This window comes from Xenopus tropicalis, chromosome 9 (genome assembly GCF_000004195.4).
Source record: "Xenopus tropicalis strain Nigerian chromosome 9, UCB_Xtro_10.0, whole genome shotgun sequence".
Classification (NCBI taxonomy): domain Eukaryota; kingdom Metazoa; phylum Chordata; class Amphibia; order Anura; family Pipidae; genus Xenopus; species Xenopus tropicalis.
In genome coordinates, this window is record NC_030685.2 from 68,460,442 (window position 1) to 68,488,195 (window position 27,754).

At 39.8% G+C, this 27,754-nt stretch overlaps 2 protein-coding genes across 3 annotated transcripts; one reads left to right on the plus strand and one right to left on the minus strand.

Moving 5' to 3' along the window:
- Positions 1–883: 883 nt before the first annotated feature.
- Positions 884–14,188, minus strand: ppig (peptidylprolyl isomerase G (cyclophilin G)). 2 transcript variants are annotated; one of them, XM_012970274.3, is made up of 14 exons: positions 13,956–14,188; positions 12,876–12,913; positions 11,003–11,071; positions 10,718–10,792; positions 9,360–9,467; positions 9,199–9,243; positions 7,721–7,808; positions 6,709–6,738; positions 6,463–6,602; positions 4,911–5,109; positions 3,997–4,161; positions 2,836–2,914; positions 2,613–2,749; positions 1,068–2,151 (listed from the first exon to the last, which is right to left on the minus strand). In XM_012970274.3, the coding sequence occupies exons 3-14, from the start codon at positions 11,061–11,063 to the stop codon at positions 1,068–1,070; spliced, it is 2,211 nt and encodes a 736-aa protein (XP_012825728.2). In that variant the 5' UTR covers positions 11,064–11,071; positions 12,876–12,913; positions 13,956–14,188.
- A 490-nt stretch (positions 14,189–14,678) lies between these two features.
- On the plus strand, positions 14,679–27,347 carry fastkd1 (FAST kinase domains 1). The gene is given in 15 exon segments (NM_001045723.1): positions 14,679–14,692; positions 15,011–15,488; positions 15,716–15,784; positions 16,519–16,644; positions 16,742–17,140; positions 17,851–17,961; positions 19,884–20,015; positions 20,105–20,591; positions 21,446–21,560; positions 22,440–22,568; positions 23,164–23,295; positions 23,786–23,899; positions 25,257–25,398; positions 26,233–26,347; positions 27,170–27,347. Coding segments are annotated over 14 exon segments (2,499 nt in total). The 5' UTR covers positions 14,679–14,692; positions 15,011–15,153; the 3' UTR covers positions 27,263–27,347.
- The last annotated feature ends 407 nt before the right edge of the window (positions 27,348–27,754 follow it).

Genomic DNA, 27,754 nt, shown 5'->3' on the forward strand with positions numbered 1-27,754 from the left:
TAATTTGGATCTCCATACCTTAAGTCTACTAAAGAATCAATAAAACATTAATTAAACCCTATGGGATTGTTTTGCCTCCAGTTGGGATCAATTACAAGGTACTGTTTTATTACTAATAAGAAAAAGGAAATCAGTTTTAAAATTCTGAATTATTTGATTAAAATGGAGTCTATGGGAGACAGGCATTCCGTAATTCGGAGCTTTCTGGATAACTGTTTCCGGATAAGGGATCCCATACCTGTATTTAAAAATGTGTTAGTACTTTGTATCAATCTTCCTTTTACATAAATCTAGTAGGATTTGCCATGAGAATCACAGTACGAACCCACACGCAATTCTGTGCCAGACCCTTTATTTTAAGGACAGCCTTGCCCATACATTGTGAATGATAAGAGACGGAGCAAATGACACATCTTAATGATACAAAGAACCCAGGCTAATGCAAACAGAAAATGAAAACATTTTCAACACATCAAACCAAGTATAAAAAAAAATTCTGTCGGTCCAACATCTCAAATCTAGCCGTTTCTATACAGGCAATGAATTGCGCAGCTGATTCTAAGATGTTCAATGAAACATCACTGCAATTAGACCAATTAGACACACCTCCTCTATTGATTTGTGTAGCAAAAATGGATTCTAAGCAAGAAGGGCTTTATACCATTTACAGTACAGTGATTTTGGGATTTAAAAAAACAAAAAATAACGAAACCTTATAATTCAATACTAAAAAATCTGGAAATGGTATAAGGGCATTTTCACTGTGCCCAAAACCTCCATACTACAGCATGAGAAACAGACGATTCTGTCTAAAACCCCTTTTTTCAGCAGCAATAAGGGGGTGAGGGAGCTGCCATTAAAACTTAAAAGTATTACACCTTGATTTCTTTTTTCATTGAAAGTTTATTAAAACTTCAGCAATACAAACGTTCCAGAATGAGGCTTATCAAAAAGGTGAAACTAAAAGTCCAGTATGACAGAACACAAAAAAAAAAAAAAAAATCCCTCAGTGTACGTAGATCTTCTAAAAAATAAACAGAGCATGGAACCAAAATATTATTTACACTTCATTTTTCGACACTTGCGGGACTTGACTGATGGTTTTTCTTATCTTTTGTGTTGGACAAATCCCTGTCGCGGCTCCTTGATTTTTTCCTTGTTTCCTTGTCATCGTGGGAAGATTTCCTTGTCTTATCTTTATCCCTGTTCCTATGGGTAGAAGATCGATCTTCCCGCTCTTTGCCGTGTATGTTTGTAGAGTCTGGACTTCTATCACGATCCCTGCCTTTTTTTGAATGCCTGTTCTCTGGGCTGCTGCTCTTGGACCGCCTTCTTTGATGGCTTTCATGCTCACTAGATTTACGAGAATGTTTGCTTTCATCTTTTCTAAGGGAATCTTTACTCTTGCTCTGACTCGTTTCTCTGTTGGAATCTTTCGAGTCATCCCTGCTCTTGCTTTCTTTATTCTTGGATTTATCTGGAGTTCCTTTCCTGTCTCTGCTTCTGGACCTACCCCTCCTTTTGGTCTCCCTATCTTTGCTTTTAGCATGGTCTCGACTTCTGGTACGCGTATCGTCTTGACTTCTGGACCTTGCTCTTCGGCTGTTCTCTCGGCTTTTGCTGCGCTCTTTAGCTCTGCTGTTGGAGCCATGCTTAGTTCTGGCAGACTCCCGTTCCCTACTCCTTGATTTTCCTTGTCGCTCTCTGGTTTTCTCTCGCTCCTTACTTTTTGCCCTCTCGTTTTTTGATGAAGAGTGTTTCACTCGTTCCCTGCTTTTGCTCCTATCCTTTTCTTTAGCTTTATCACTAGAGTTCTTTTCCTTACCTTTTTCATGGGCTCGCTCTTTGCTTTTTGACCTTGCTTTCACATCATGTTTGCTGTGTTTAGAATCTTTGTTACTTTTTGAGTTTTCTTTACTTTCACTTCGTCTTTCAGACCTTGTCCTTTTGCTGCTCCGGCTTTTATTAGGTCTTTCTTCCTTTTCAGCATCTTTCTTTAAATCTCTCTCCTTGCTGGCTGATTTGTGATCTTTTTGTTTTTCCCGGTCCCCTTTTTGGCTGGGGCTTTCCGATACTGGCCTCTGATCAGATGACTTCCGTTCCCTTCCCCTCACTGGGCTCTTCTGATTGTCCTTATCATTCATTTCGCTCCTAAAACAAAGTGATACAATAATAAATTGAAGAATCCTAAAATAAGGAAATCTCTTTAAGAGGATACTGCTGAAATGTATATAATTTCTCTTCTAATCTACACAGTATACAAGCCTCCTAGACACACAATCAGTAAACAAAAAAGTATGACAAGCTCATCAGAATAAAAAAGGCCACACAAAAGGTAGATAAAAGCAAATTTAGGAATTCCACAAAGGCCTGTCCGTGTACTGGGCCAAAAGAAGGATATTCCAAAAGTACAGATATCCAAATTTAACCCTACCCCAGTGATTTAGCCAGTGACACACTAATTTAGTCATTGGGTCAAACAATGGATCTGCTAATGTCTGACCAGCATTACAACAGAGCTATACTGCAAATTAAATGTGCAAGCAAAACATTTCAGCTCAGTAAATGATACAAACACAGACAGCATTATAAAATATTGCAGTGCTCCGTACTTGTCTCCTTTGATCCAGCGTTCACCACTGGAATATCTCATTCTTTGCGTCCGCTGCATTTCCTGCCTCCAGTGTGGAGGGGTCTCACTTCTTCTAAAGCGATCTCTTGACCTAGATCTGGAAGGAGTGCGGTAACGCTAGAAAAGAAAGAAAGTGGGTAGAACTATTAATATAATGTACTTAAAACTAACACAGGCTCCTGCCCCCAAACGATTTAACTTACCCTAGGCCCCCTTCCTTTTATTTTTCTTCCAGATCTGGTTACCAATAACCTCCTCTGGTAAAGGGATGCTTGCATGTTGCTAAAATTAAGGAAACAGAAAATGTTAAACAGCCAAATACATTAAATGGAAGATGATTTATTTATATAGACATTAAAGCAAAGAGGCCACATCCCTACAAACACTTTTTTTAATTTAATGATCATGACAGCTTGGACTTAACCAAAAACAATCATGTCTAAAGATATGACCCACTGAATTGTAAATCCACAAGGAACAGTACCATGACAATGATATAGACATTACTCTGCTGTAGAAATGTTAATACAAATTTACCTCCTTAGGCCAGTGGCACTAGTGCTGGGCGGTATACCGGTATATACCGAACACCGTTTTTTTTTTTAAAAAAAATTATAAAAATTTGTAACTTACCGGCATACCGGTGTGGGCGCCTCCTGGCAATTTTTCTTACTATTTCCGGGTTGTGCGCGCTGACGTTACGTGCGCGCTGACGTTGCGCGCGCAACCCGGAAATAGTAAGAAAAATTGCCAGGAGGCTCTGTGAGCTGTCGGGGGTGCCTGCGGCTGCCTGGCCAGTAAGTTATATTTATGTGAAGGGGATGGGGGGGTGTTTGGGGTTGGATGGGGGGGTGTTTGGGGTGGTCACCTAATCATGCATGGGGAAAAAAAAATACCGTCAAATACCGTGATACCGATATAATAAAAAAAAATACCGTGATATAAATTTTTGGTCATACCGCCCAGCACTAAGTGGCACACAGGGTATTTTGCCAGCTGCTGCAATTCAGCATAATGCATTTACGGATAAAATGTCCACCTGTCACCTCTCCTAACACTGCTGAATGCAAGGCACCCAAACTAATTTAAAAGCAGCGATACCTTTGAGCATTTCAGCACAGATGGTGGCCTGTCACCCCTCCATGTGCATCCATGATGGCCCTATGGATTAGGGGGCACTGAGAGATGCAGTTTGATTTCCACCAGAGGGAAGGAGGGGGAAGGAGTCCCAATATCCAGATGTAATTAAACAGCAGTGATTGAAAAGTTAAAAAACAAAAACACTAGATAAAAAGACCCGTGATGAATAACGTGGCTGATTCAATACTAAGGAAAGAACCACAGAGCAGTTGCACCATGCTTACCTTTCACGCTCCCTCTCTCGGTCATTCCTTTGGCTTTCTTTCGCATCTTCTCTTTGAGGACTTTTTCTCATTAAAAACTTGTTTTCAGGTATTGTTGGGATTTCCTCTGGACGGACAGTAGATGACACTTGGAGCTCCTGATCTTCATTTTCATCTTCGTCAGAACTTAAAAAAGAAAAAAAAAAAGTTATCTTTAAAGCCCAAAGCAGTATAGGAATCTACAGTTTTTGCTTGTTTTCTTTGTGAATTCTTGGAATTGAAGGCTGGACATGAGGCCTAAGAACAATAAGTCTAGAAGGGCCTTTATTTGAACCAACACTGAATCACTTAAAATAACGAAGAGCTTGGTCAAGCCCATGCTGTTGCACGAACCACCAAGAAGTATGATTGTGCCAGTGCTTGGTCTAACTTACATTCTGGGGCTGACCAGCTACACATAAGAAACAGCCACATGACTACACAAGTGGGCAAAGTATCAGCTTTTTATAAATGAGGTGTATTTACCACACTTTGGCCAAAATATGTCAGCACACGGGTCATGTAAGGCCTACACTGCCTATTGGTGTAAATAAATGTAAGGTAAAAATATTAGTACCCTCAGGAAAAGCATTTATGTACACTGGGGAAATTTGGACCTGGTCCAACCTGGTAATACATAGCAACCAATCAGTGATTAGTTTTCTGAGCTGAAAAACATCCAATTGGTTGCCATAGGTTACGGCCCAGGTGCAAATTTGCCCCAGTAAGTAGGTGTTTGTGTATAATAATAAAAAAAAGTGGAAACTTTCCATTTCCATTCCAAGTAAAAAACTGTAGACAACACAAATGTGAACATTCCAAAATACCCCTATCAATATAAGACATTTTCTGATAATTTTGCTAAATTGAATTTACAGAAATGTAATAAAACATACCTTTTCTTAGATTTTTTCCTCTTCCTTTTCTCCTTTTTCTGCTTCTTGGAATTTTTCTTGTGTTTCCTTTTCTTCTTTTTCAGCTTCTCCTCACCCTCACTTTTGGAATCAGAGGATGAGTCGGATGATGAATCGGAGTCGCTGGAGTCCTCAGAACCACTAGATGAGGAGGATTTATGTCTTTTCTTCTCTTTCTTGGCTATGACGGTTATAAAAATACATAGTTAATATCCATGCACAACTTGTCAACTTTTATCATTGTCGAGCTGAATAAATACAAAGTGAAAAAAATATCAGCTTTTCAACTTGAAAACTATTGTAAAAATACAGTTTTATATTCAATTTTTTGTGTGTTCAGAAAAAAATATTTTGTGCAGTGCACAAACTATGCCAAAACATGCCAAAGTATCTGCTAGTGGGCTGCAGCCTATGAAAATTCCCATCAGGCCTTTATAATACCAATAACATTTAGCAGTGTAATTCAGGGGCGGGCCAAGCCGACCGGGCGCCCTAGGCAACACGGTCAGCCACCTCGCACCCCCCCCCCGTGTGCTTTTGCGCATGCGCAGTCGCGGAGGCAATGACTAAGAGATGTCTAGGGGTAGGCAGGAGAGGTACCTGCCTGGTGCCCCCCAATCGTTGCGCCCTAGGCAGCTGCCTCTTCTGCCTACCCCTAGTTCTGGCCCTGGTGTCATTTGTTAGCATTGGTGGTTTCATATTTGCATTCATGAAGCTACATTATAATAAAAATGATCCAATTTCATTTTCCTTTTCAGGCTAGCTTCTCTTAGACAAAATATATATGGTTTCTAAATCGATAGCTAACAGCTTAGAGAACTGTAAAGGAGGAAATAGTGTTATGGCCATTATATTAGACACCCCTTCACTCCAGCCTTTATAGATTGCATTTTTGCCTGAAAACATTGTTTACTTTGCGCAGTCTATCTATATTGCCCATTTTCATTTTTACACTGAACGGTTCCTTTAATTTTGTACACCAGTTATTTCTGTTGTGTTCAAGTCAAAATATTTCCTACATAAATATAACATGGAAGCAGAAGTCATGTTACTGAAGTCTTTTTGCTATCAAATCTGGGGCATGTAGACATTTAGCTGCAGCCTAAACAAAATGCTGTATGGTTTATATTGTTTAATACATAGAGTAGGCAGACACAGAATCCACTATTTTAGGGTTTGGCCCCACCCCGAATCCTCCGTAAAAGATTTGGCTGAATCCCAAACCATTATGCAAATTAGGCTATAGAAGGGTTGAAAACTTAACTTCAATGCTTATATGACAAAAAGTCACGTGATTTTGGATTGGGTTCGGCCAGGCACGTGGATTCAGCCAAATTCTGCTGAAAAATGCCAAATCCTGGATTCAGTGCATCCCTAATATTCAGATATTCATATAATTAGCCCCAAAGAAGGAAAGTTAAAAAAAGAAAAAGGCATTTGAATAAAAATGCAGTGCTATCCAGAGATGCTGCAGAGGCCACTTTTAAACATAAAAACCAAGTGAAATTCACCAGGTGGTGCATATAGTACCTACCTTTAGATTTCTGGACGAGCTCCCCACAGTTCTGTATACTAACATCTACACTTGGTTTGCTGGATGCATCTGTTTTTTGATTCTCAATCTCCCTCACTAAATCTTGTCCAGAAATGACTTGGCCAAAAACAACATGAAGCCTAAAAAAAAAAAAAAAAAAAAAAAAAGAACATTTGTATTAACTTTTATGAAGGCTTAGAACAATACAGAAATGTTTCAAAAAGGAAAAAGCAAAACAACGCTTACCCATCCAAGTGAGGCGTAGGTTTAGTCGTTCTGTGACATCAAAAAAGAAATGAGCCCAAAGGGAGGGGAAAAAAATGAATGAAATAAGCCTTTTGAATATCCCAAATTCAACAAACCTGTAAAAATCAATGAACATTAAAAAGGGGCAATTAACATATACCTTTACCTGGGTGATGTACTAACCAAATAGTAGTTAGCAGATAACGCCACTGGCAGCCGCACCAGAACTGGAGGGTATGAAGAATAACACACCCAATAGGTAGATATGTGTTACTTGCCCTTTCAACAATTAACATTATGCATATTACTATAAAACTTAAATGACTGTAATGTTCCTCTCTCTTTAGCAATATTTAAAGGCATCACAGACATTAATGGTTCTGCAATATAGGGTGAATCTAAACCATTGCACCTCCTGTAATTAGCACTTTAATCCACCTTGTGTACTTGGATGGCAATTGCCTGCAGGCTCTCGGGAGTCATGAGGTGAATACAGGATCTACCAATTGCAAACGGCGCCCTACAAGTTAATGGCGGAATAGTTTTGAGTGTTTGATCCCTTTCCAAAAATACTCAGATTCACCCTTTGTGCTACTGCCCTAATGAGACACTGACATTACAAAAGCGTTTATTAATGTATAATATTGTGCAAAGTATTATCGTTTTTAAGAAAATATAGCTATGGATTCAGTCAGTGTTTCAGCCTGCACAGGGAACTGCATTTGCCGATTCTCATGGCCGTCTCTACTTCAACAGCAGCACCAACTCGCTTTATGGCAGAATTCCACTGCTCTTAAACTAAAAGGCTCACTCACAGCACTAAGCTGCTGCCAGGAGAATGCCTGCATCTGATTTAGACAAATTGGAAGAGCCAAAGCTGAACAGAACAAAGAAAACCTCCTAGAGGCAACTTACTGGACAGAAAGGGCCCACTGGAGGATTTCTTGGACCATAATGGTTGGTTTGTGATGAGTATGTAAAGTGATGTATGGAAAAGCTACCCAATACGTACATAAAAAATTGTGATCCATTTGTGTCCTTTCCTCTGTTGGCCATTGAGAGTAGGAATTCTTTGTTGTGCTGAATGGAGAAGTTTTCATCTGAAAGGAATGAGAAGTATTACTACAAAGAACAATGCTTGTGATGCATGTTTTAGCGAGTGTTTTAGGATTGCATGTAAGCGCTACATTTATGAACACTAGGTACATTTTTTCCTGGGCAGTAGCCCATGTAAACCCAATTAAATCGTTATTTTCTTTGCACATCTGAAAAAAGCTAATCACTGAATGGTTGTTATGGGTTACTGTTAAGATGCAAATTTGCCCATTTTGATGAATGAGCCCCACACAGTCTCATCTGCACATAAAAATAGAGCTGCATACACATACACCTGGCATAAGAATCGAAAAGGTAAACAATGGAAAAAAAGCGGGTCTAACCAGCTTGATTACTATGTTTCTAACCATTCTATCACATTTATAATATGCACCGACATGCAACAATCCCATTAATGGAAGAAGCCCAAAAAGTAATCTTAAAAACACAAAAGAGAAGCCCAATGCCTACATGGCCATTTCCACAGTCTCTTCTAAAGATATAGATAAACAAGGATAGCATGGGAAGACACAGCTTACAAATGTCTTTGTCAATGACCTAATACAGGTATGGGAACCATTTTCTGGAAACATGTTATACAGAAAGTTGCACAAAGGGAACTATAGGAAGGCTAATTTCCACTGGCTCATTTTAATCAATGAATTCACATTTTTAAAAACCATTTCCTTTTGCTCTGTAGTAATAAATCAGTACCTTATGGGTGCAGACACACAAAGCGTATTTTGTAGTGTAAATGCGTACTCTAGCTTTTCTGTGCCAAAATCAATTATTTGTGTCTACATTAAGGATGATGAAGTGATTTTCGGTGCAGACACAAGAGCCAGTGAATCGGCTGATTCTTGGCCTGCATTTATCCACAGGCTGAGAATCAGCCCAGCGTGACTGTAGCCTAAGGGCTCTGGCAAATATGGCATGCCTCTGCTTTTGGCTTAAATACCAGCAAAGAAAATGGCAATACCACACTGAATGACCCCTGTGACATGAATGAGATCTGCCTGGTGCTGACAACGTTTTCTCTGTAGGCGGAGAAAATGGCATTCATTGAATAACTTGCTTTCCCTGGCATCCTGGGGGTTCTGACATTTTACTCTACATGTATGTATTTGGCCTACAGGAACATTCCTGATGCAGAGTCAGAGCCACTGCCTAACAAACAAGATCAGGGCAGCTCATGACCAGGAGGGACCCAGTGTCAAAAAGATTTCAAAATAATTTAGTTAACTAAGTTATCAGCAAGAGAGTGTTAAGAACCAGAAAAAAACTGCCAGCTGAAAAAGACTCCCATTATAACATATAACAGTATTATAATCCAAACTCAAATTGTAGTATAGTAGATATCTGTCACTGTATAGAAGAGAGTGGATTTTTCCTTACCTTCAAAGAACCCTCCATAAATAGATTCGCCACCTCTTCCATTTCCTGAATATGTGCAAAAAAAACCAAAACGTGAGAACCAGGATATTAAAAGAAACAACAATATTTAAAAAGGATACACTTTCACACAAATCTGTAAAAAAGAATAAATGGCAACCTACCTTCACTAAAGTCTCCTCCCTGAATCATAAAATCCTTTACAACTCTATGAAACATGCAGTTTTTGTAATGCAATGGCTTTTGTGTGCTCTTCCCAATTCCCCTTTCACCTAAGAAAGAAACAGAGTACATAGAAAATGAAACATGTATGCCGTTTATACTGAAGACTATTACTGGAAAGCAATGATGACTACATCTCACTTCACTGCATGTATGGGATCACTGAGAAAGTACAATTAGACCAGCAAATGGAATAGCTACACACTGCTTAGGGTTGTAGCACTTATGTCAGCATTTACAGAAACTTTATTACATATAGTTGGACATACACTTATGCCCCTTAAGAAGCTGTGTGAATGGTCAAACAAACAGGTGGATCTAGCCCCTACATGCCCCAAGTAGAGAGACAGGCTCTAGAATAAGCTGGGGACAGTTATAAAAGGGTCACCTACTATAAATGGGCAGTATATTTAACTGCTGTGAGCACTTTGTTTTGTGCCAGACACTGGTAATGGGCGAGTTCATACAGTCCAAGGATTTTATTAGTAACCAGAAATGATGTTCCTGATAAGTGACATTTTACTGGGGTAGTGACAATTTTATTAAAGTTGAGATAAAATGTTGTTTTATGTGGTTCTGCTTACTGACTAGGTCAGTGTTGGGCTAACTTATTAGTCAACTGAGCCAAATATCAACAAAAAAAAAAAAATGATTGAAATTTCTTTTGAGAGCCAAATTTTTTGCAGACTGTGACTGGCTCACTCGTGCATGAAACAAGCAAGCCTCCCCTGCACTGTGTATCCCACCCCCTGCCTGTGCCGCGTCTCCCGCAGCCCAAAGACCACTCCCTCTTGCTGATTTTTTGCTATGGGCAACAAAAATGCGATCGCACTGTACGTGTGCGCCCCCATCTGGAAGAGCCAAATTTAAGGGGCTAAAGAGCCGCAGTTTGCCAACCACTGGACTAGGTTATAGGATCTGAACTGGTTCACTGTGAGAATCTTAGAGTGGGTCTAAATCAAGTTTAAAGGCACACAAACTCCTTATTCAGAAAGCAAGGGTTAGCAAACATTGCCTCTCATACTGAGAAATGGCACAGGGCTCTGCCAAGGGGATGAAAGCTTAAACTGCACTATAGTGGAATTATTTCTCCCACAGCATCAGATCAGCATAATTGACTGCAAGCTAAGGCAATACTGGGAGCTGTACAGAGAAAAAACTATATGAAAAGGAAAACAAATGGCCTCAATATTGGGATTATTTCATACTGAATCCTAGCACTTACATTTATTTTTTGTACAGCATTACGTACATTTGTGGTGCTAAATAAACACCTCAGGACAAAACACCTTGTACCCACCTGTACAGAGGGAGCGAAAGTTTTCACAAGTTTTCGGGCAAACGTCTGAAAACAGCTCAAAGACAACCCTTCCAGCTACAAAAGACACAGTTGGTTAGAGAGAGTGCGCTGTTATGTAAAGATACATAAATGTATAATATATATGTGTATGTATGTTAGAAGGTATGTATTGATTGCTTGCTAGGTGTAATCCCCAATAGTTGTTACATTTAGGTATTAGTTTTTATTTAAAACTTTGTCCCAACTGGGTTAATGGCTCAATGGAAGAAAGTTTGTATTTCTTACCAGGCGCATTGTTGATGGCTATGTCAAAAAAACAACGAGTACGTTGCACTTTGACCCCCATGGTTTTATCTATGAGAGGGAAAAAAAGAGGAAAAAGCAATGTAATAATAATAAATAGCAGAGCTAAATGAGATAGGGCCAAGCCTGTGTGACCATGGCCCTATGGCAGCACATAACTTACAATCTGTACAATGTATAAAAAGTTACTAAGAATATTCTACAACATACAAGCTTTTGATGTAAAACGATGAAGAACTATCAAAACCTCCATCACCCAAACTTAAATTTAAAGCAGTGCTTCTCAACCTCCCTAATGCTGCGACCCTTTAATACAGTTCCTCATGTTGTGGTGACCCCCAACCATAAAATTATTCCTAAGACCATCGGAAATGTGTGTTTTCCGATGGTCTTCCGATGGCTACCCCTGTGAAAGGGCCGTTCGACCTCCAAAGGGGTCCTGACCCACAGGTTGAGAACCGCTGATTTAAAGGCTTCTGATCTGACAGGACATATGTCTGATTGATAGGCATGAAAGGAGAACTAATGTTTGAAATCTATGTACCTGCCATGAGAATGCAAAAAATGCAAAAAAAAGTCTTCTTGTTGATTTATGCTATACCAACTTGCACCATGGAGCCCCAAAATGCGAAGGTTAAAGAATGCTCGACGCATGGGCTGCAGTAACCAATTTTCATGCTGAAAGGAAGCGCTGAGAATTTATATTTACTCCAGGCTATCACAGCAAGTCTGCTTGAGCCCTATACCCTGCTCATTTAACTCTCTAGGTATAAAAAAAAATGGATACAAAGTAAAGCTAATAATAAAACAAACTAATACAAACTAAAAACAAATCTAGCCAAAATACAAATTTACAATCTATATTGCAATGTAAATTGCAAAAGAGGACCACTGGGAACATGTGCAATATTTTTTTTGGAGGGGGGAGGTAGTAAGATTGTCTTTAAATATGTGGTTTCTTATACAGCTCCGTTGCCTTCCCAAGTGCTCAGTGGACTGAGGGGATAAAAATAAGCACATTCTACTCACAAAAACAATAAAAGCAGATATAAACACTATTTTTTTCAACTTTTTATATTAACATTGATTCAAAACAAATTCTTGGATATATATTAAAATGTAATTTGTTCGCTTGAAATTTAAATCATTATTAAATGGGATGTAAACTCTAAAATGAAATGTTGCCAGGTAAAACAAAAAGTAATTATAAGCAACTTTCCATATACATATTTACAAATATCTTTAAACCAGAGAAAATGTGCAAAACCTATATACAGGTATAGGACCCTTTATCCAGAATGCTCGGGACCAAGGGTATACCAGATAAGGGATATTTCCGTAATTTGGATCTCCATACCTTAAGTCAACTAAAAAAAAAAAATCAAAACATTAATTAAACCCAATAGGATTGTTTTGCCTCCAAGAAGGATTAATTATATCTTAGTTGGGATCAAGTACAGGTACTGTTTTATTACTACAGAGAAAAAGGAAATCAGTTTTAAAATTCTGAATTATTTGATTAAAATGGAGTCTATGGGAGACAGGCTTTCTATAATTCAGAGCTTTCTGGATAAGGGATCCCCATACCTGTACAGGACAGATATTAAAGATTAGAATTTTATTCATTAGGCAAATTTGTATTTTTTTTTCTTATAAGAGACGTGAGACACGGGGAGATTAGTCACCAGCGACAAGGAAGATTTGTCGCGCATATCTCCCTGAAATGCCATCCCACTGGCTAAAATGTAAATCGCTGGTGGGATGGCATACGCGGCGGCGCGATTTGCCGAATTTGCCTTGAGGTGCAGAGGACATATATTAGGAAACAATTCTACGTTCATAAGGGATATCTAACCTGCACTCCTCAAGCTGTTGACAGACACTCCCAGGATCCTGTAAAAACCTTTTATGGTTAAGGGTATTGTAGTTTAACAATGGCAGGTTAGTGCTGTATGATATGTATATATCTCACATTTAGTGCAAAAGATATATCCCGTAATTTTTTATCATCCCTCCCCCCAAGGGGCCACTGCATTCTCTCTCCATTCGAGCCCTGCGGGTGTTCTGTAAACCTGGCAAACCCACAGAAACATTGTTCTACCTTCAAAAGATCATGGTAGAGACTGGGGTTCAGGGTTCATTTGAGTAAAAGGCTGGTAGAACAGCACTTCACCTTGGAGTTAACTTTTATTATCATGTAGAGAATAATTTTCTGAAACAATTTGCAATTGGTCTTCATTTTTAATAATTTGTAGTTATTTAATTTTCAGTTCAGCAGCTCTCCAGTTTGGAGTTTCAGCAGCTATTTGGTTGCTAGGGCCCAAGTTAGCTTAGCAACCAGGCAGTGGTTTGGATGAGAGACTGGTATATAAATAGGAGAGGGACTGATAACAAACAACAACAGTGTAGCCTTACAGAGCAATAGTTCATTGGCTGCCGGGGTCAGTGACCCCTATTTAAAAACGGCAAAGAGTTTAAAGAAGGCAAATAACTAAAAAAGTATAACATATAAATAATGAAGACCAATTGAAAAGTTGCCTAGAATTGGCCATTCTGTAACATATTAAAAGTGAACTCACAGGTAAGCCACGCCCTTAACCCTTCCAAGTGCCACTCAGCCCCTATACAGATACACAGTGAATGCTAGGGGTTCCCAGACTACAGATGGGGCTGCACACATTACTGGCAGGGGGCCCAGTCAGGATGGCAGATTTGCCTCCCCCAGATACCCCTGCAATTCCATGTTCAAGGCCGGTTAGAGAGAGATTTGGGGGGACGAACCCCAATGTATTTCCCTATATCTTATGGAATCACTAATACAGCAATGTGCTGAGCACTTGGAATGCACTAATGGCCGTTCCCAACCAAATGTTTGACGTTAAAGGAAAGCAGTTTAACCAGCAATGGTGTACGGCCTGTTACAGGCATCACTCACCTCAACGTGGGCTGTCTGGGCGGGAAAGGGCCCGGGAACCGGGCAATCTCCTGAATACAGCCTTCAAGCCACAGCCGGAGCGCCTCTTGCAAGAGGAAAGCTGCGGAAAGCAGTTGCGGGCACCTACACTATCCCGACACCATCAGGGCCTGAGGGGTCCGCCTCCCTAAACACCGCGGAGAGCACGGAGACCATCCAGGCATGACTCACAGAGCCCCGAATCGCGCAGCCGCCAAGCCAACCAATAGCAGAGCGCTCCCTTGGACTCCTCGTTTTTTTCTAAAAACGAGTCACGTAGCAGTGGCTTATCGATTGCTCAGGCCTACGTCAGGCAATTTCACCCTTGTATTTCCGGATATGCGTAATATCAAGCCTTAGAATAGTGCGGCTGCGTATTAGCGTTGACCTTCAGCATGTGAAACGCTAAATGCTTCGCGCATGCGTTCTGCTGTGGTAGTTTTACTTACACTAAAGTTTTCATTTTTAATGATATGCACATAGCTAGCTGATGGGTACCAAGCAAATCTTTTTCAGATAAAAATACTTTGTGTGTTTGACAACTTAAAAAGGAGGAGTTTGGGGGACATTGTCTCTGCCATATCTGTTGCTATATACAGAAGTTGCAAAATGACGTCACATTTGTGCGCCGGGACATTCCTGATGTTACTGCTACACATGTCCATGAACTGCAAGTGTAGGAATCGTTTACCTCCAATGGAAGTCATTACGTTGCTTTTGTAAGAGTGCTGGGGAAGTGGGAGCAGGGGACGATTTTGTATTTATTAATTGTTAACTTAATTTACACTCCATTGTTTTTTATTAAGTGTGTTTCTGGGATCTGAATATATATTGTATAACTAGAGGGACTTTAATCTTATGTATTTAGAGAGAGGTTGGAAAAAGAATACATTTGTCTCTAGTTGGACAGCACCACTATAAAACATTTATTCATTGTTTCAGTATTAATAACAATAGATTGTAATCAATCAATGCAATTTTTTCAGGGATGTCTTGGCATTCTAGGTTAAAAGTTTTTTTTTATGCCCCCTTTCAAGTTGTTCAAGAACTATCATCCCAGTCTACTTTGGTGAAATGAAACGCAAGTGTCCTTCAAGACTGCAGTGAATAGTGGATGTGTATCATTCACTGCAATGAAACAGAATCAAGCACCCACTGAGACTTCTACTTTAAAGCAGAGATGTTCCGTTGGAGCTGTGCATTCCGCTTGTCTCGGAGCTTGCTCCAGACCCGGTTTCTAAGTACTGATCCATTATTGGACCAATTCAAAATATGCTTAAGCGAGGATCAGGTCTTTCAACTGGTTGGCAAAAACAAGGCCAGGCTGTCAGTTACGCATGTGGGGTATGCCATCAATTTGCTGTGGCAGTTTCAGAAGGAGAAACCCAGGATGCTGAGAACTATTGGCCAAGTCAGAGGGCATCCAGAGTTTATTGCCCTTCGTATCTTAGCAGAGAATAAGATTGAGTTCATGGATGACAAAGCCCTGGTGGAAATATTGTACAACATACTCAGGTGAATATTGAACCACTTTAATCACATGCAGAGGAGGTAAATATATATATTTGTTTGGGGAGGCTAAGAACAGAAAGTTTTGCATTGAAGAACTCATAACTACACATAATTATAGAGGAGGTTGATCTCTTTGAGAGTTAGTCATATTACTGGGCATTGCTTCAGATACGTTCAAAATTTTAACAGGTAGTTAAATTCTTGATGTATATTTGCTGTTTTTGGTCTAGGTTCAATTTGGAAGCCCATGATTCCCTAGTGCAACAGCTTGTCATGGAAGGCTGGAGAAGATTAGAAAGGCAAGTCGGAGCTGAACTTCAGTAATGCTTTGGAGCTATTTATTTTGCATGTTTATCAGCGAAATGATTGCAGCTGCTGCATCCCCTATATAACTGCTGCCAGACAATTGGGGCATTGTAGTTATTGTTCCTTTTTATTATTTATCTTTCTATTCAGGACCTCTACTTTTCATATTCATGTATCTCATTTCATCCACTATGTAGTTTTCAACTGTAATATACTGGTTTCTAAAGTTGTCATTATTTAATGGTGATGGTATTACCTCATACTGAACAAAACCCTGACTTTGATACCAGAATTGTCAACTGTAATATACTGGTTTCTAAAGTTGTCATTGTTTAATGCAAATTGAAAAATCAAAATATATGTATAGCCTAATCGTAAATTCTCAGTATATCACTGTGTAGTTCATACTAAAACTTTATTCAAAAGGGAACTACCCATTTAAAGGTGTCTGCCTTGTTCCAAATCTAAGTAATATTTTTTCATGACAGAGCACTTTACATTAGAGTCTATGAATGATGTGAAACAGTAATAGTTATGAATATGAATAGGTAGATCAATCAGGCTCTGTCAGAAGACCCTGAACATTGGTCAGTATCAGCCCTACTTGTCCCTTTAAACACATCCACTAGTTTGCAAAGTGTTATTCTGCAGTACAAATACTGTATTGGGGGTGGGTTTTTGCAGATAATATATTTACTTTACCTTTCCTTGCCATGTTGTAACACAGGTTTAACCTGACAGCACTATCTAAATTTGCAGTGTGCCTTGTAGAGCAGCACATGAATATGAGCCCACTAATGGGACGCATAGCCAGCATTGTAGATGGGACTCTGGATGATGTGCAAGATGCCAGGTGAGACTGGGTTACTACTTATAAGATCTCATTTGATGAGGAGCCTTTTACTGTAGGAGTGGTTTGTGTTACAAAAAGAATATTTTTCATTTCCCAGAATCCTCTCCAGTTTAATGGTCAGTATATATGGTGTGATTTCTCCAACACTGCGAGACAGACTGGTGGATAAAGCAGACTCTCTCGTGGATACCCTAGATGTCTCGCACTTCAATCACCCACGCAGAATTGTACAGTTTCTTCGGAATATGAAATATACATACAGGCCCCTACTTGAGAAATGTAACAGTGTTTTTCTTCAGAACGTTGGCCAAATGGACCCAGAAAATCTCTCTATTATAATTGGGCTGTATCAGTCCTTACAGTTTAATAACGCTGAGTTCCGCTTAATGGCTCGGGCCAGGCTGATAGAGACGATGGATCAATGCAGTGATGTGGCGAGCTATACAAAGTTGTTTGCTGCGCTTGGACCCATGGCTGGGCAAGACATTAGAGAAAAGTAAGTTATTATATTAGGTTATCATTAAAATAAGCATATACAGTTTGCTGCTGAATGCTAAAAGGCAGTTATATGCAGAACTAATTATTAGGGATGAATTGTCAAAAACACAAGCTAATGTTTACAGTAACCACACATGGTAGGGTGGTGGGGGAACCAAGGGTGCCTGGACAGCTTACAAAGTGTGGGGTGTACTACAGGAACAGGGTGTTGGTTGGCCAGTTCTGGGGCATGCTAAGGTGATTGTTTGGGGCCCCAGTGTTCCATATGGCTATCCTGGCCACATGTTTTAAATATCTGTCCATTAATGATGCGTGGGTCTGTTATTTGCCAACCTGTGCCCACCCTGGACCACCCATTCCCAACCCAGATATAACCTTTCCAGTGCTTGATAAGTTTGTACCCAATTATGACCTTCCCTCTACGGTGCTGACAGATGACATCAGCTGGGGCAGGTTCTACATACCAATGATGGCAACAGAGAGACGAACTACAGCATGTTTTTGAAAGTAACTGTGGGTTGTGGCTGGTCAGTAGTAACCCATCTGAACCTGAGCTAGATACACAGGCTTCAGGCCAAACCCATCTGACCTATTGGTATTGGGGTAGCCCCTGCATCACTACCGTCCATAAGTTTATTTTTCAGTACTGAGGAACTGAGAGCAGTTTACGTGATATAGCTGTGCCATCTATGCCATCTTTTTCTCCAGGCTTGAAGAGGGCATCCTGACAATGGCAGATGAAATGAACCCAACTCAGTTATTGGCCATCCTGGGAACAATGGAAGAAATGGAATGCAGAAATACTCTTCTCATTGCAAAGTAACATTCACCTTCTGATCATTCTGGTTAATGTGGTACTGAAATTTAAAAACTACTCTTTAAAATATTAATACAGGTATGCGATCCATTATCCGTAAACCCGTTATCCAGAAAGGCCATCTCCCATAGACTTCATTATAAGCAAATAATTCTAATTTTTAATAATGATTTCCTTTTTCTCTAATAATAAAACAGTACCTTAGTATCAACTAAGATATAAATAATCCTTATTGGAGGCTAAACAAGCCTATTGGGTTTATTTAATATCTGAAAGATTTTAATCAGACTTAAGTTATGAAGATCCAAATTACGGAAAGATCCCATATCCGTTAAACCCCAGGTCCCAAGCATTTTTGATAACAGGTTGCATGCCTGTATACATTAAAAACTACCTATAGATCGTGTTGATCGTTTTCCACTGATAGGTTTGCATTTGTAAGTAATTGTTACTTGAAGTTCCTAAACCTGACGTTTTCCAACCTATCAGTCCCATGTCAACCTGTCAGTTATAGTTTATATTTCTAATGGCCTTCTGCTGCACAAATATGGCAGTCCCCTTTATAGAGAACATGGGGGATCAGTTGGGTAATGTAAAAAAAAAAAAAAAGTTTAATTTCTGGTGTCAGTATCATTTAATTTATATTATATATTTAAGCTGCATGTGTTGTGTTCTGGAATATAGAAGCTGCTTTCCAAGTTAAGATGTAGTTTCATTATGCTAACAAGAGGCCTGAAAAGTTGCTGACAGCAGTGTCTTAATACTAAACTAAGATTAAGATCTTAGGAAATCCATGATATGCAGAAGCATAGTTTAAAGACTGTGGGGGGTAAAATAACAGTGTTTATTACCATTTATTATGTGCACAGAACATTCTTCACAGACTACTGTTGCAAGCACTTTTATGAATATATTATTTTTAGGGCTTTATCCTACAATTTCTGTCTGAATGTTAGTTTGATTGTTGCATTTATGGTCCCCATACACCTTAAGATCCGCTCGCTTGGCAATGTCTCCAAGCGAGCGGATCTTCTCCCGATATCCCCCACCTACGGGGGCATAGGCAAAGTCATTCCGGGGACCGCATCAATGAGCTGATGCGGTCCCCGATCCGACTAGATTTTTAAACCTGCCCAATCGAGATCTGGCCAATTTCAGGCCAGATATCGGTCAGGCAGTCCCGTCGGTTCTGCCCCTACACGGGCCGATTAGCTGCTGAATGGTTTAAGGAACCGATATCGGCAGCTAGAATTGGCCGTGTATGGGGACCTTTAAACGTACGACCGATATCCAAATGTTTGTCGGAAGAAGACTTAAGTCTGAATGTGTAAGGCCAGCTTTAGACAGCTGTAAACTCTTTCCAGTAGAATTGCATTTTTACCCTTTTGCATCTCTTTAATCTGCTTCCGGTGGCAACTGAGCCTAGAAATCAGACAGAGGTTTAACTGACAGACTGCAGGCAATAAGGAATGGTTAAGGGCTAAGTAATGGCAGATACAGATAATCAAGGAGAGGATAATGATTTGCACCTTTGCCAATGCTGTCTGCAAAATACAAATGGAAAGTTCACCTTTAGATTAACTGTTAAAGAGATAATTAGTCAATGCAACTTTTTAATTTGTCTTCATTTGCTTTGTATGCTTTTTTTTTTAATTACCATTGCTATTTACAGCCTGCAGTGGAGCTATGTGGTAGTTGGGAATCACTAACCTCATCAGGCAAAAAACACATTTTGTCGTTAGTCCTATATTTTTACTGAACCGTGTTCAAGTCTTTACTTAAAAAAAACCCTACAAAAAATAACAAATGAAGACTAATTGCAAATTGATGTTTAATTTTCTAACCTATAGTAGAGTGCTCAAAACCATTTGCTGATTGGTTGCTTCTGGCAACTACTACATTTACGTATTTTGTTTCCCTGCAGAATCTCTTCCCTCCTGCAAAAGTATTTAGAGTCCTATAGGCCTGTGGAGTTGGCCAGAATCACCCAAGCAATAGTGACCCTGCGCTGCCAGACCCCTGAACTATTTTCAATGCTTCAGAAGATTTTAGAACGGTAAACAATTCTATTCATTTTCTGTTTTTTGGTTTTGTACAGACTTGGCAACATTACTTACACGTGCATATCTTTATCTTTTTCTGCAGCCTTTTAAAATCCAGCTTTATACCAGCAGATGTGTCTATGCTGGCAAGAGTCATCTCCACATTGCCCGCTGCCAGAGTCGATGAAGAAATTCTCTCTAAGGTGGATGCCATTTTGCCACAGTGCAGCCTTAGTGACCTCAGTTCTCTGGCCCTTGCTATTGTAAAATGGGTGCGGACTGACCAGCCATCACGCAGCAGCACCTCGGGGGGGTTAGGGAATCTGCTGCTTAAGTTAAACACCTGTGGGCGTGAACGCATCGCAAAAATTGACAAGATTGACTTGTTTTTAGATGAACTTAAATACACAACTGGGGACTGGCTGGAAGAGGTGCTTCTGAAGGACACCATAAGCACCTGTGAACGTTTAATTGATCAAGTCACATGGAAAAATGTGCCAGAATTTGCACTTTTTATTACTCGAACCAACTACTTGTGTGCCCAGGTTCTGGACAAAATAGCATTGGTAGCAACAGAGGATATTACAAAGGTGGGTTGTTTCCTCTCTGGGACCTTTCAGTGAATTTCATATATATAGGGATGCTACCATCCGTATTGCTTTGCTCCTTGCTAGCTGTTCTAGTGGGTATCAAGGACATAGCAGAACTGTGATTACAGCAGTTATTACAGCCATGTTATTTATACAGTGCAACAGAGGTACAGTTGAGTTCTGTACAGTCCTATTTAATAATATCACATACAGGCTTTTTTCTGCTGATGGTGAGCTTAATTTAGTGTTACTGGCTATTTGCAAAGCATACAGACACTTATGAGACTATCCTATACCATGTCAACAAGGGAGCCTGGCATGCCCGGACTGGGATTCAAAATAGGCCCTGGTATTTTAAGCAGAGGCCCAGACAGCCCCCACCAGCCCAATAAATAGTGACTGTCTATGGCATCTTACAGCAGCCCCTCTGGCATTTGCCAAAACCCACAGATTGCCAGTCTGGAGTCTGCGCCACTCCTGGAAACTGACCTTGGAATCGCCACTACTCAGACATAGTAATTTTGTGTAAAAACCTGATCCCTAGATAATGTGCTGTCAGTTCAGTTTTACATTTAAAATACTTATTTTACAAACAAAGACATACTTTCTATAACTATAGAATATAATCAGTAGAGGTCTGGGAACATAAAAAAATGACCCCAGACACTATGACATGGAGGTTACTCATTGCAAGGCTTTAGGGCTTATTTAGATCTAGATGGATGTATAAAATTTAGAGAGATCTGGAAGATAAACCTTTATTGTGTCAATATTGCTTTGTATACTTTGGAATATAGAATTTTATGTTTTTCAATAAAAGAAAAAATACTTATTTTAATGTTTTATCTTTAAAGATTCATTACAGCGCAACATATGCAACTCTACTTCCCTTTGTTGTTCTGAATTATGATCCCCCCAATGGAGAAGCATTCTTTGATGCCTGTATCCAGCACTTTCTTCCTCACTTGAGTAAGTATAGCAGATAAAATATGGTTTTGGGGGGTTCTTTTGATTTGTATGTGTGCATGGGCAAAATGCTAGTGAGGTACAGCTATCTCCATATACTCAGGTGACCTTTTGCGCTGAATGATGTATTCCACATGCTGTTTTGTATTGGATCAATAGACTCTCCTATTCCCAGATGAAGATGCAGCTCTCCCTCTTTATACCAGCCCCCCCTTACTTATAGGGCTATTTTCACTTGCTGGTAAATGCATTCTCTGAAATAATGGTCATAAAATAATATTTTGGGAGACTTGCAGTTGTGGACATGTTGTGGACATTTCCTATCTGACTTGTACCTGGTCAGTTCAGCTTAAGGGTAATGACCCATGGGGTGATTAGTCGCCCCTGATTAATCTGTGCTACTACAGACAACTAATCTCCCCTAAAAGCCTTTCCAGTGGCAAAAAAGGGAATTGCTGGTGAAAAGGCCTATGCTTTGTTTTGGTTTTCCAACATTACACAAAGTTTCCTTCTGCAGGCTTCAGGAAAGCTGAAGTGATGAGTAGGCCTTTCTACCGATGATTCCTTTTATTGCCGGTGGAAAGGATTTGCGGGGAGATTAATTGCCTGCCGGCAACTAATCTCCCTGCAGGACATTACCCTTATGAGTTGAGGCCAATCTCATTTTTATTGTTTGAGCATAAAATTATATAAATTCATTTAAATGTCTCCGTATTTATAATAGCATCTATGGCCCGTATTTCAAGCATTGTGGAAGTTCTATATCTAAAATAGGTAATATATATGTCTTTCAATCTGACAGCTTCTAGGGTCCCCATTAAAACTTGCTAATAGTCTTTGAGCATACAAAGAAATGCTTAGTAATGTTGTGTTCTGTTGTAGATTCATTTGATCCTCACCTCGTGGTGCTGCTGGCGTACTCCCTCGCTCTTGCAGAATACTTCCCAGAGGAGCTGATAAAAGCTGTGTTTAATGTTGATTTCTTGGGCAGGCTGGATGCACAGCTGGAAAGTAGGTTTTATACATGGTTTCAAGTCAAAGGCTAAAACTAGTTACAACTTCTCTGTCAAATGATCATTATTCCTGTATTACCTGTTCAGAGGCCCAGGGCATAGTGCTCTTGATCTCACTGACTTTCATTTTGGGGAAAAAGTTGAAATCATTAGCAGCTTGTTATTTCATACAGGCTACTCTGTACGGGCATATTTATCAAAGAGTGAAATTAAAGCTCGCCACAGTAAAATTCCACCACTCTCTAATCATTTCTATGGGGTTTTCATAAGTGTTTTTATCACAGGTTGTATTTTCACTTTTACCCAATGATAAATCAGTAAAAATCCCAATGAAATGAACATAGAGTGGAGAATTTTACTGTGGCAAGCTCTAATTTCACTCTTTGGTAAATATACCCCTATGTGTTCAGTATGTAGAGCCACATCCATGTACCATTCGGGTCACCTTCACCACCAGTCTCTTGGGGACATTGTTACTCCTCTGCTCACTTAGTCCACATATATTGTCCTTAGTAGAATTTCTGAAGATGTTACATATTATTACCTCACATCACATCTAGTAGTTCTAATATTTTGTTATCTATTTCTTAAAGCCTTTTCAAGTGCTTTAAACATGAGGATTCGCTTGCGCCTGATGGAGCTGAATCGTGCAGTCTGTTTAGAATGTCCGGAATTCCAGATCCCCTGGTTCCATGATAGATACTGTCAGCAACTACAGCACAGAGGTGAGACTTGATTTTAGACCAATTATAAGCATGGGAAGGGTAACTAATGGGCTTTATGCTGCTTATATATGTACTAAAAAATTTGTACCTGTATGCTGGGCAGACACACCTGCTGGATAACTGTATCGCAGCTGTGAATAGAATTCACAAATGAAATGCTTATTGGTTGTTTATGGGTTAATGCTCTGAGATAATTTTGTCCGGTGTTAGTAAATGAGGGTTTATATCTGTGGAAGTTATAGCACCCTGCACAGATAATCAAATGTACATAAAGATTGTCATTCCCTAGATAAACATACTAGTTATGGTGGCAGCATCCTCATTAATGAAAGGGGTTTCCTTGTGTTACAGCACCTGTATGGTGTTCTGTTTCACTGTCTCCCTGCACAAAATTCATACTATGTTTTTTTTAGGGTGTTCTTTTGTTTAAAAATGCCAGAAAGTTTTGTCTTGATGATGTGATTGTGATTTACTCATTGTTTTTGTGCAGCTAATGGCGGGATAAGTTCAGTGCAGCGCCAGATTCACCAGCTGCTGGGAGAGATTCTCGGGGGAATAAACTATGCAAAAGTATCTGTGATGACACCGTACTACCATGCCATAGGTAAGATCCTATACTGAGTTTTTCAGTGATTTTTTCCCCACTAGGGTTACAGTGAAATGGTTTACAGGTATAGAATCTATTATCCAGAATGCTTGGGGCCTGGGGCTTTTTTTTTTAGATAAGGAATTTTTCTGTAATTTGGATACATATCTTAAGACTGCTAACAATAACTTTAAACATTTAAACATTAAATAAACCCAATAGGGTTGTTTTGACACCAATATGGATTCATGCTGCTTAGTTACCATCAATGTGCTGTTTTATTATTACAGAGAAAAAGGAAATCATTAAATAAAAAAATAGAATTATTATTATGTATTCCTGTAATTTGGAGCATTCTGGATTAAATGGATGATTTATTAACACTCAAGCATTTGGTTCCTAAAACTCATGGTTTCTACATCCAAATACCTCGTCATGATACTGATCGTTTTTTTATTTCTCCAAGCGGATTTTACAAAAAAATAAAAAGCTCTGCATCTAAATCCTTCCTCATTTTTTTTGTCAGGGAAAAAATTGGTAGCAAGCCGAGGTTTTTGGATGCAGAAAGGATGCATGAGTTTAGGAACTCACGCATGGTTTTAGGAAACACCTCAAAGGTTAATAAATCGGCCCCTAAGTGTTTCCAGATAAGGGATCCCATACCTGTACCTTGTCAGCCATTCAGAGAAGCATCAGGAGTGGTACAATATAGAAAATGCCTTGTCAAGCAGGGCTGCTTTCAGTATTCCTGGGGCCCCATACTACTAAGTTAGAAGGCGCTTCTCCTCCAGGGTGCCCAAATAGCCAATCAATGGCCTGGGCCCTGCCAACAAACAGAATGGGGGCCCAATGAATGATCCATCCTGGCACCATCTGCCCAAACCTTGTGCACTACCCTGCAAGCCCCACTTTACAACACTCACATCTCTCCTCTGTGCCTTTTTGGGCCCCTTCTTGCCACGTTGATCTAGACTGGAGTACCCACTGTATCACCTTTATGGTGGCCCTAGAGAAGGACAGTATTTATAGACATAGATGTACAACGTAGTAACATTGGTATTTTGATAACCGTGGCATGTACGCTTTTGCACAGTTATGGAGGCTATCAACAGATATATCAAAATAATTAAGTTAGTGGTACAAAGGGTACAAGGTACTACCGCTGTTGCAAATTGTAAATAGTATTTCTCTGCATATAACCTATATATAGCTTATATATAACCTAACTATATGTTAGGAATTTAAAAGGAACTTGATGAATTTCAGGTATGATAGCCCCAAACACCTTTCTGCCTCAAGGGAGCCTTGCACTTATTTACTGTACAGATTACTTTTATTTGACCTGTCATTTTTTAACGTATTTGATTATTTTTAGATTTTGAATGCATTCTGGATAAAAACAAGAAGCCAATTCCTTATTTGGATCAGAATGTACTTTCAGCTGACTTGTCAAAAGTGCAGTGGGGAAATGGTGGTCCATTACAGGAAACAAAATCTCTTCCACCCGGAGCTCAAAGGTACAGGCAGTACTGCTGCTTCTAGATCCATTGGTCCTCATGCTGAATCCGGCCTTTCCTCATAGCCTCAAACCTATATATTCTCTGCACCACTCCTCTATCTAACCATATTTCTAATATGGAATTGCACCCCTTCATACTGTAGATTTTCTCGTTATGTTTGTTGTTTAAGATTTAGATCTTTCTGTCCCCAAAGTTCTAAGGACCAGGAATTTTTGAACCACTGCACCCTTGCACACTGGCACTTTCAGTTTAAGCCTATAGACAGAGACTGTTAAAGGCTTCTGCTGTTTTTATTTGAAGTTCAGAGCACCAGTGGCATAAAGTATGGTTTCAGGTGTTGAAACCAACAAGGGGTGTTTGCTTTTAAACAGCAGCACCTGCTGATTGATTATTGTAGGTTACTAGACCTGAAGCAAGCTTGGGGCCTGTTCTTACATTATTCCCATGTCATAGCCCTAATAAGGAAGCTTCTGATCTAGGATTTCATTTGAAAATTCACCAAAAACATATCTCTTGTTTTCAGTGATCTAAGTAAAAGCTATGCCAATGTATATAGGTAAAACAGTTCTGCAGGAAAGTATAGTTGGATTCATTAGCAGTTCAAACCAATATTCCGTTCAGGTTGTGGTAAATAACCAGAACAAGATTAGCCCCCCCTCTTTATTTTATACCCCCATCATAGGGCAGATTTCTTTTCCTATCTAAGCTATACACATGCCAGCAGTAGCCCAACGCAGGCCTCCCTGAAAAGAGCTTGTGTTTGAATCCAAATAAGTGAAACAATCGGAAGTGTATATTAAGTAATTTCAATGTTCATAATTTCTGCATTAGAGTGGCTATTGAATTTCTGGATTCCAAGGCATTCAGCAAAAACTCTTCTAATATCAAAGGGGAATACGTCATGAAGAAGAGGCACTTGGAAATACTGGGATACCATGTAGTTCAGGTATGTGACAAGGTGATATTTAATAGCAAGGATGTGCAGGGTAGGGTGTCCCAGCTGCCAAAAACTGAATGGCATAGCAGGGAGCAGCACTGGATACACTGATGGTGACCAGAAGGTCCATGTCATCAATTCTCACCTATATTGGTACATATCTAGCCAGAAAATATCCATTGGCTATGGAGCTGCAATTGTTGGGCAAATCAACATAAGGGGGCTGATTTACTAAGACATGATTTTGAATCCGAATTGGAAAAATTCCGATTGGAAACGAACATTTTGCGACTTTTTCGTATTTTTGGCGTTTTTTTCGGCGTCTTTACGATTTTTGCGTAAAAACGCAAGTTTTTCGGCGTCTTTACGATTTTTGCGTAAAAACGCGAGTTTTTCGTAGCCATTACGAAAGTTGCGCAAAGTCGCGATTTTTTCGTAGCGTTAACACTTGCGCGCAAAGTCGCGCCTTTTTCGTAGCGTTAAAACTTAAAAGGCGCGACGTTTCGCGCAAGTTTTAACGCTACGAAAAAATTTCGACTGCGCAACTTTCGTAATGGCTACGAAAAACTCGCGTTTTTACGCAAAAATCGTAAAGACGCCGAAAAAATCGTAAAATTACCGATCATTACGAAAAAAACGCAATCTGGCGCATTCGGCCCGTTCGTGGGTTAGTAAATGTGCCCCATAGTCTTTGGCTGTGGCTCACCTGTAGGTGCTGTCCTATTGGTGTATTTGGAAGGGTATGGCCACCTAGATGCGCCTCACCCATTAATGTGCATGTTCTATATTTCTTGCTTTACACAGTAACCGGCTCATTCTGTCTTTTGTCAGATTGCTAGTTTCGAATGGAACTCAATGGAACTATCAACAAAAGATGCGTGGATCGATTACCTAAGGAAACGGATATTCGCTGATGATGTATGATGATGCATTAGATATATATATATATATATATATATATATATATATGTGTGTATTTTTTATTATAATAAAATGTTGTTTCTTGTAAGATTTTTTTGATGCAAAAGCAGCAGCTTATGATGTCTGTATTAGAGGTCAACTCAGATTTACTGGGGGGTGGCAATGTGTTAAGCATCCCCCCAGTAAAAACGGGTGGCACTCCTATTTGCTGCAAAGTGGCCCGGCCAGGGCTACTATCCCTAGAGCACTGCACGGTGTCCTAGCGATCCGCTGCATGGTGGGAAGTGGGGTTTATATACAACAACAGAGAAGCAGACCCTGCAGTGTAGGGCCCCCCTACAACCACAGGGTCTGCTCCTAGTGTTACACCAGAGGCACCCTAGGCAACCTCATCCAACTGAATGTGCACATGTGCCGTAACTTCACGAGGGGGAGGAGAGTGCAGTGACAAGTGGGGCAAGGGGTAAGTTCCCTTTTACATTACCTTGCATTGTG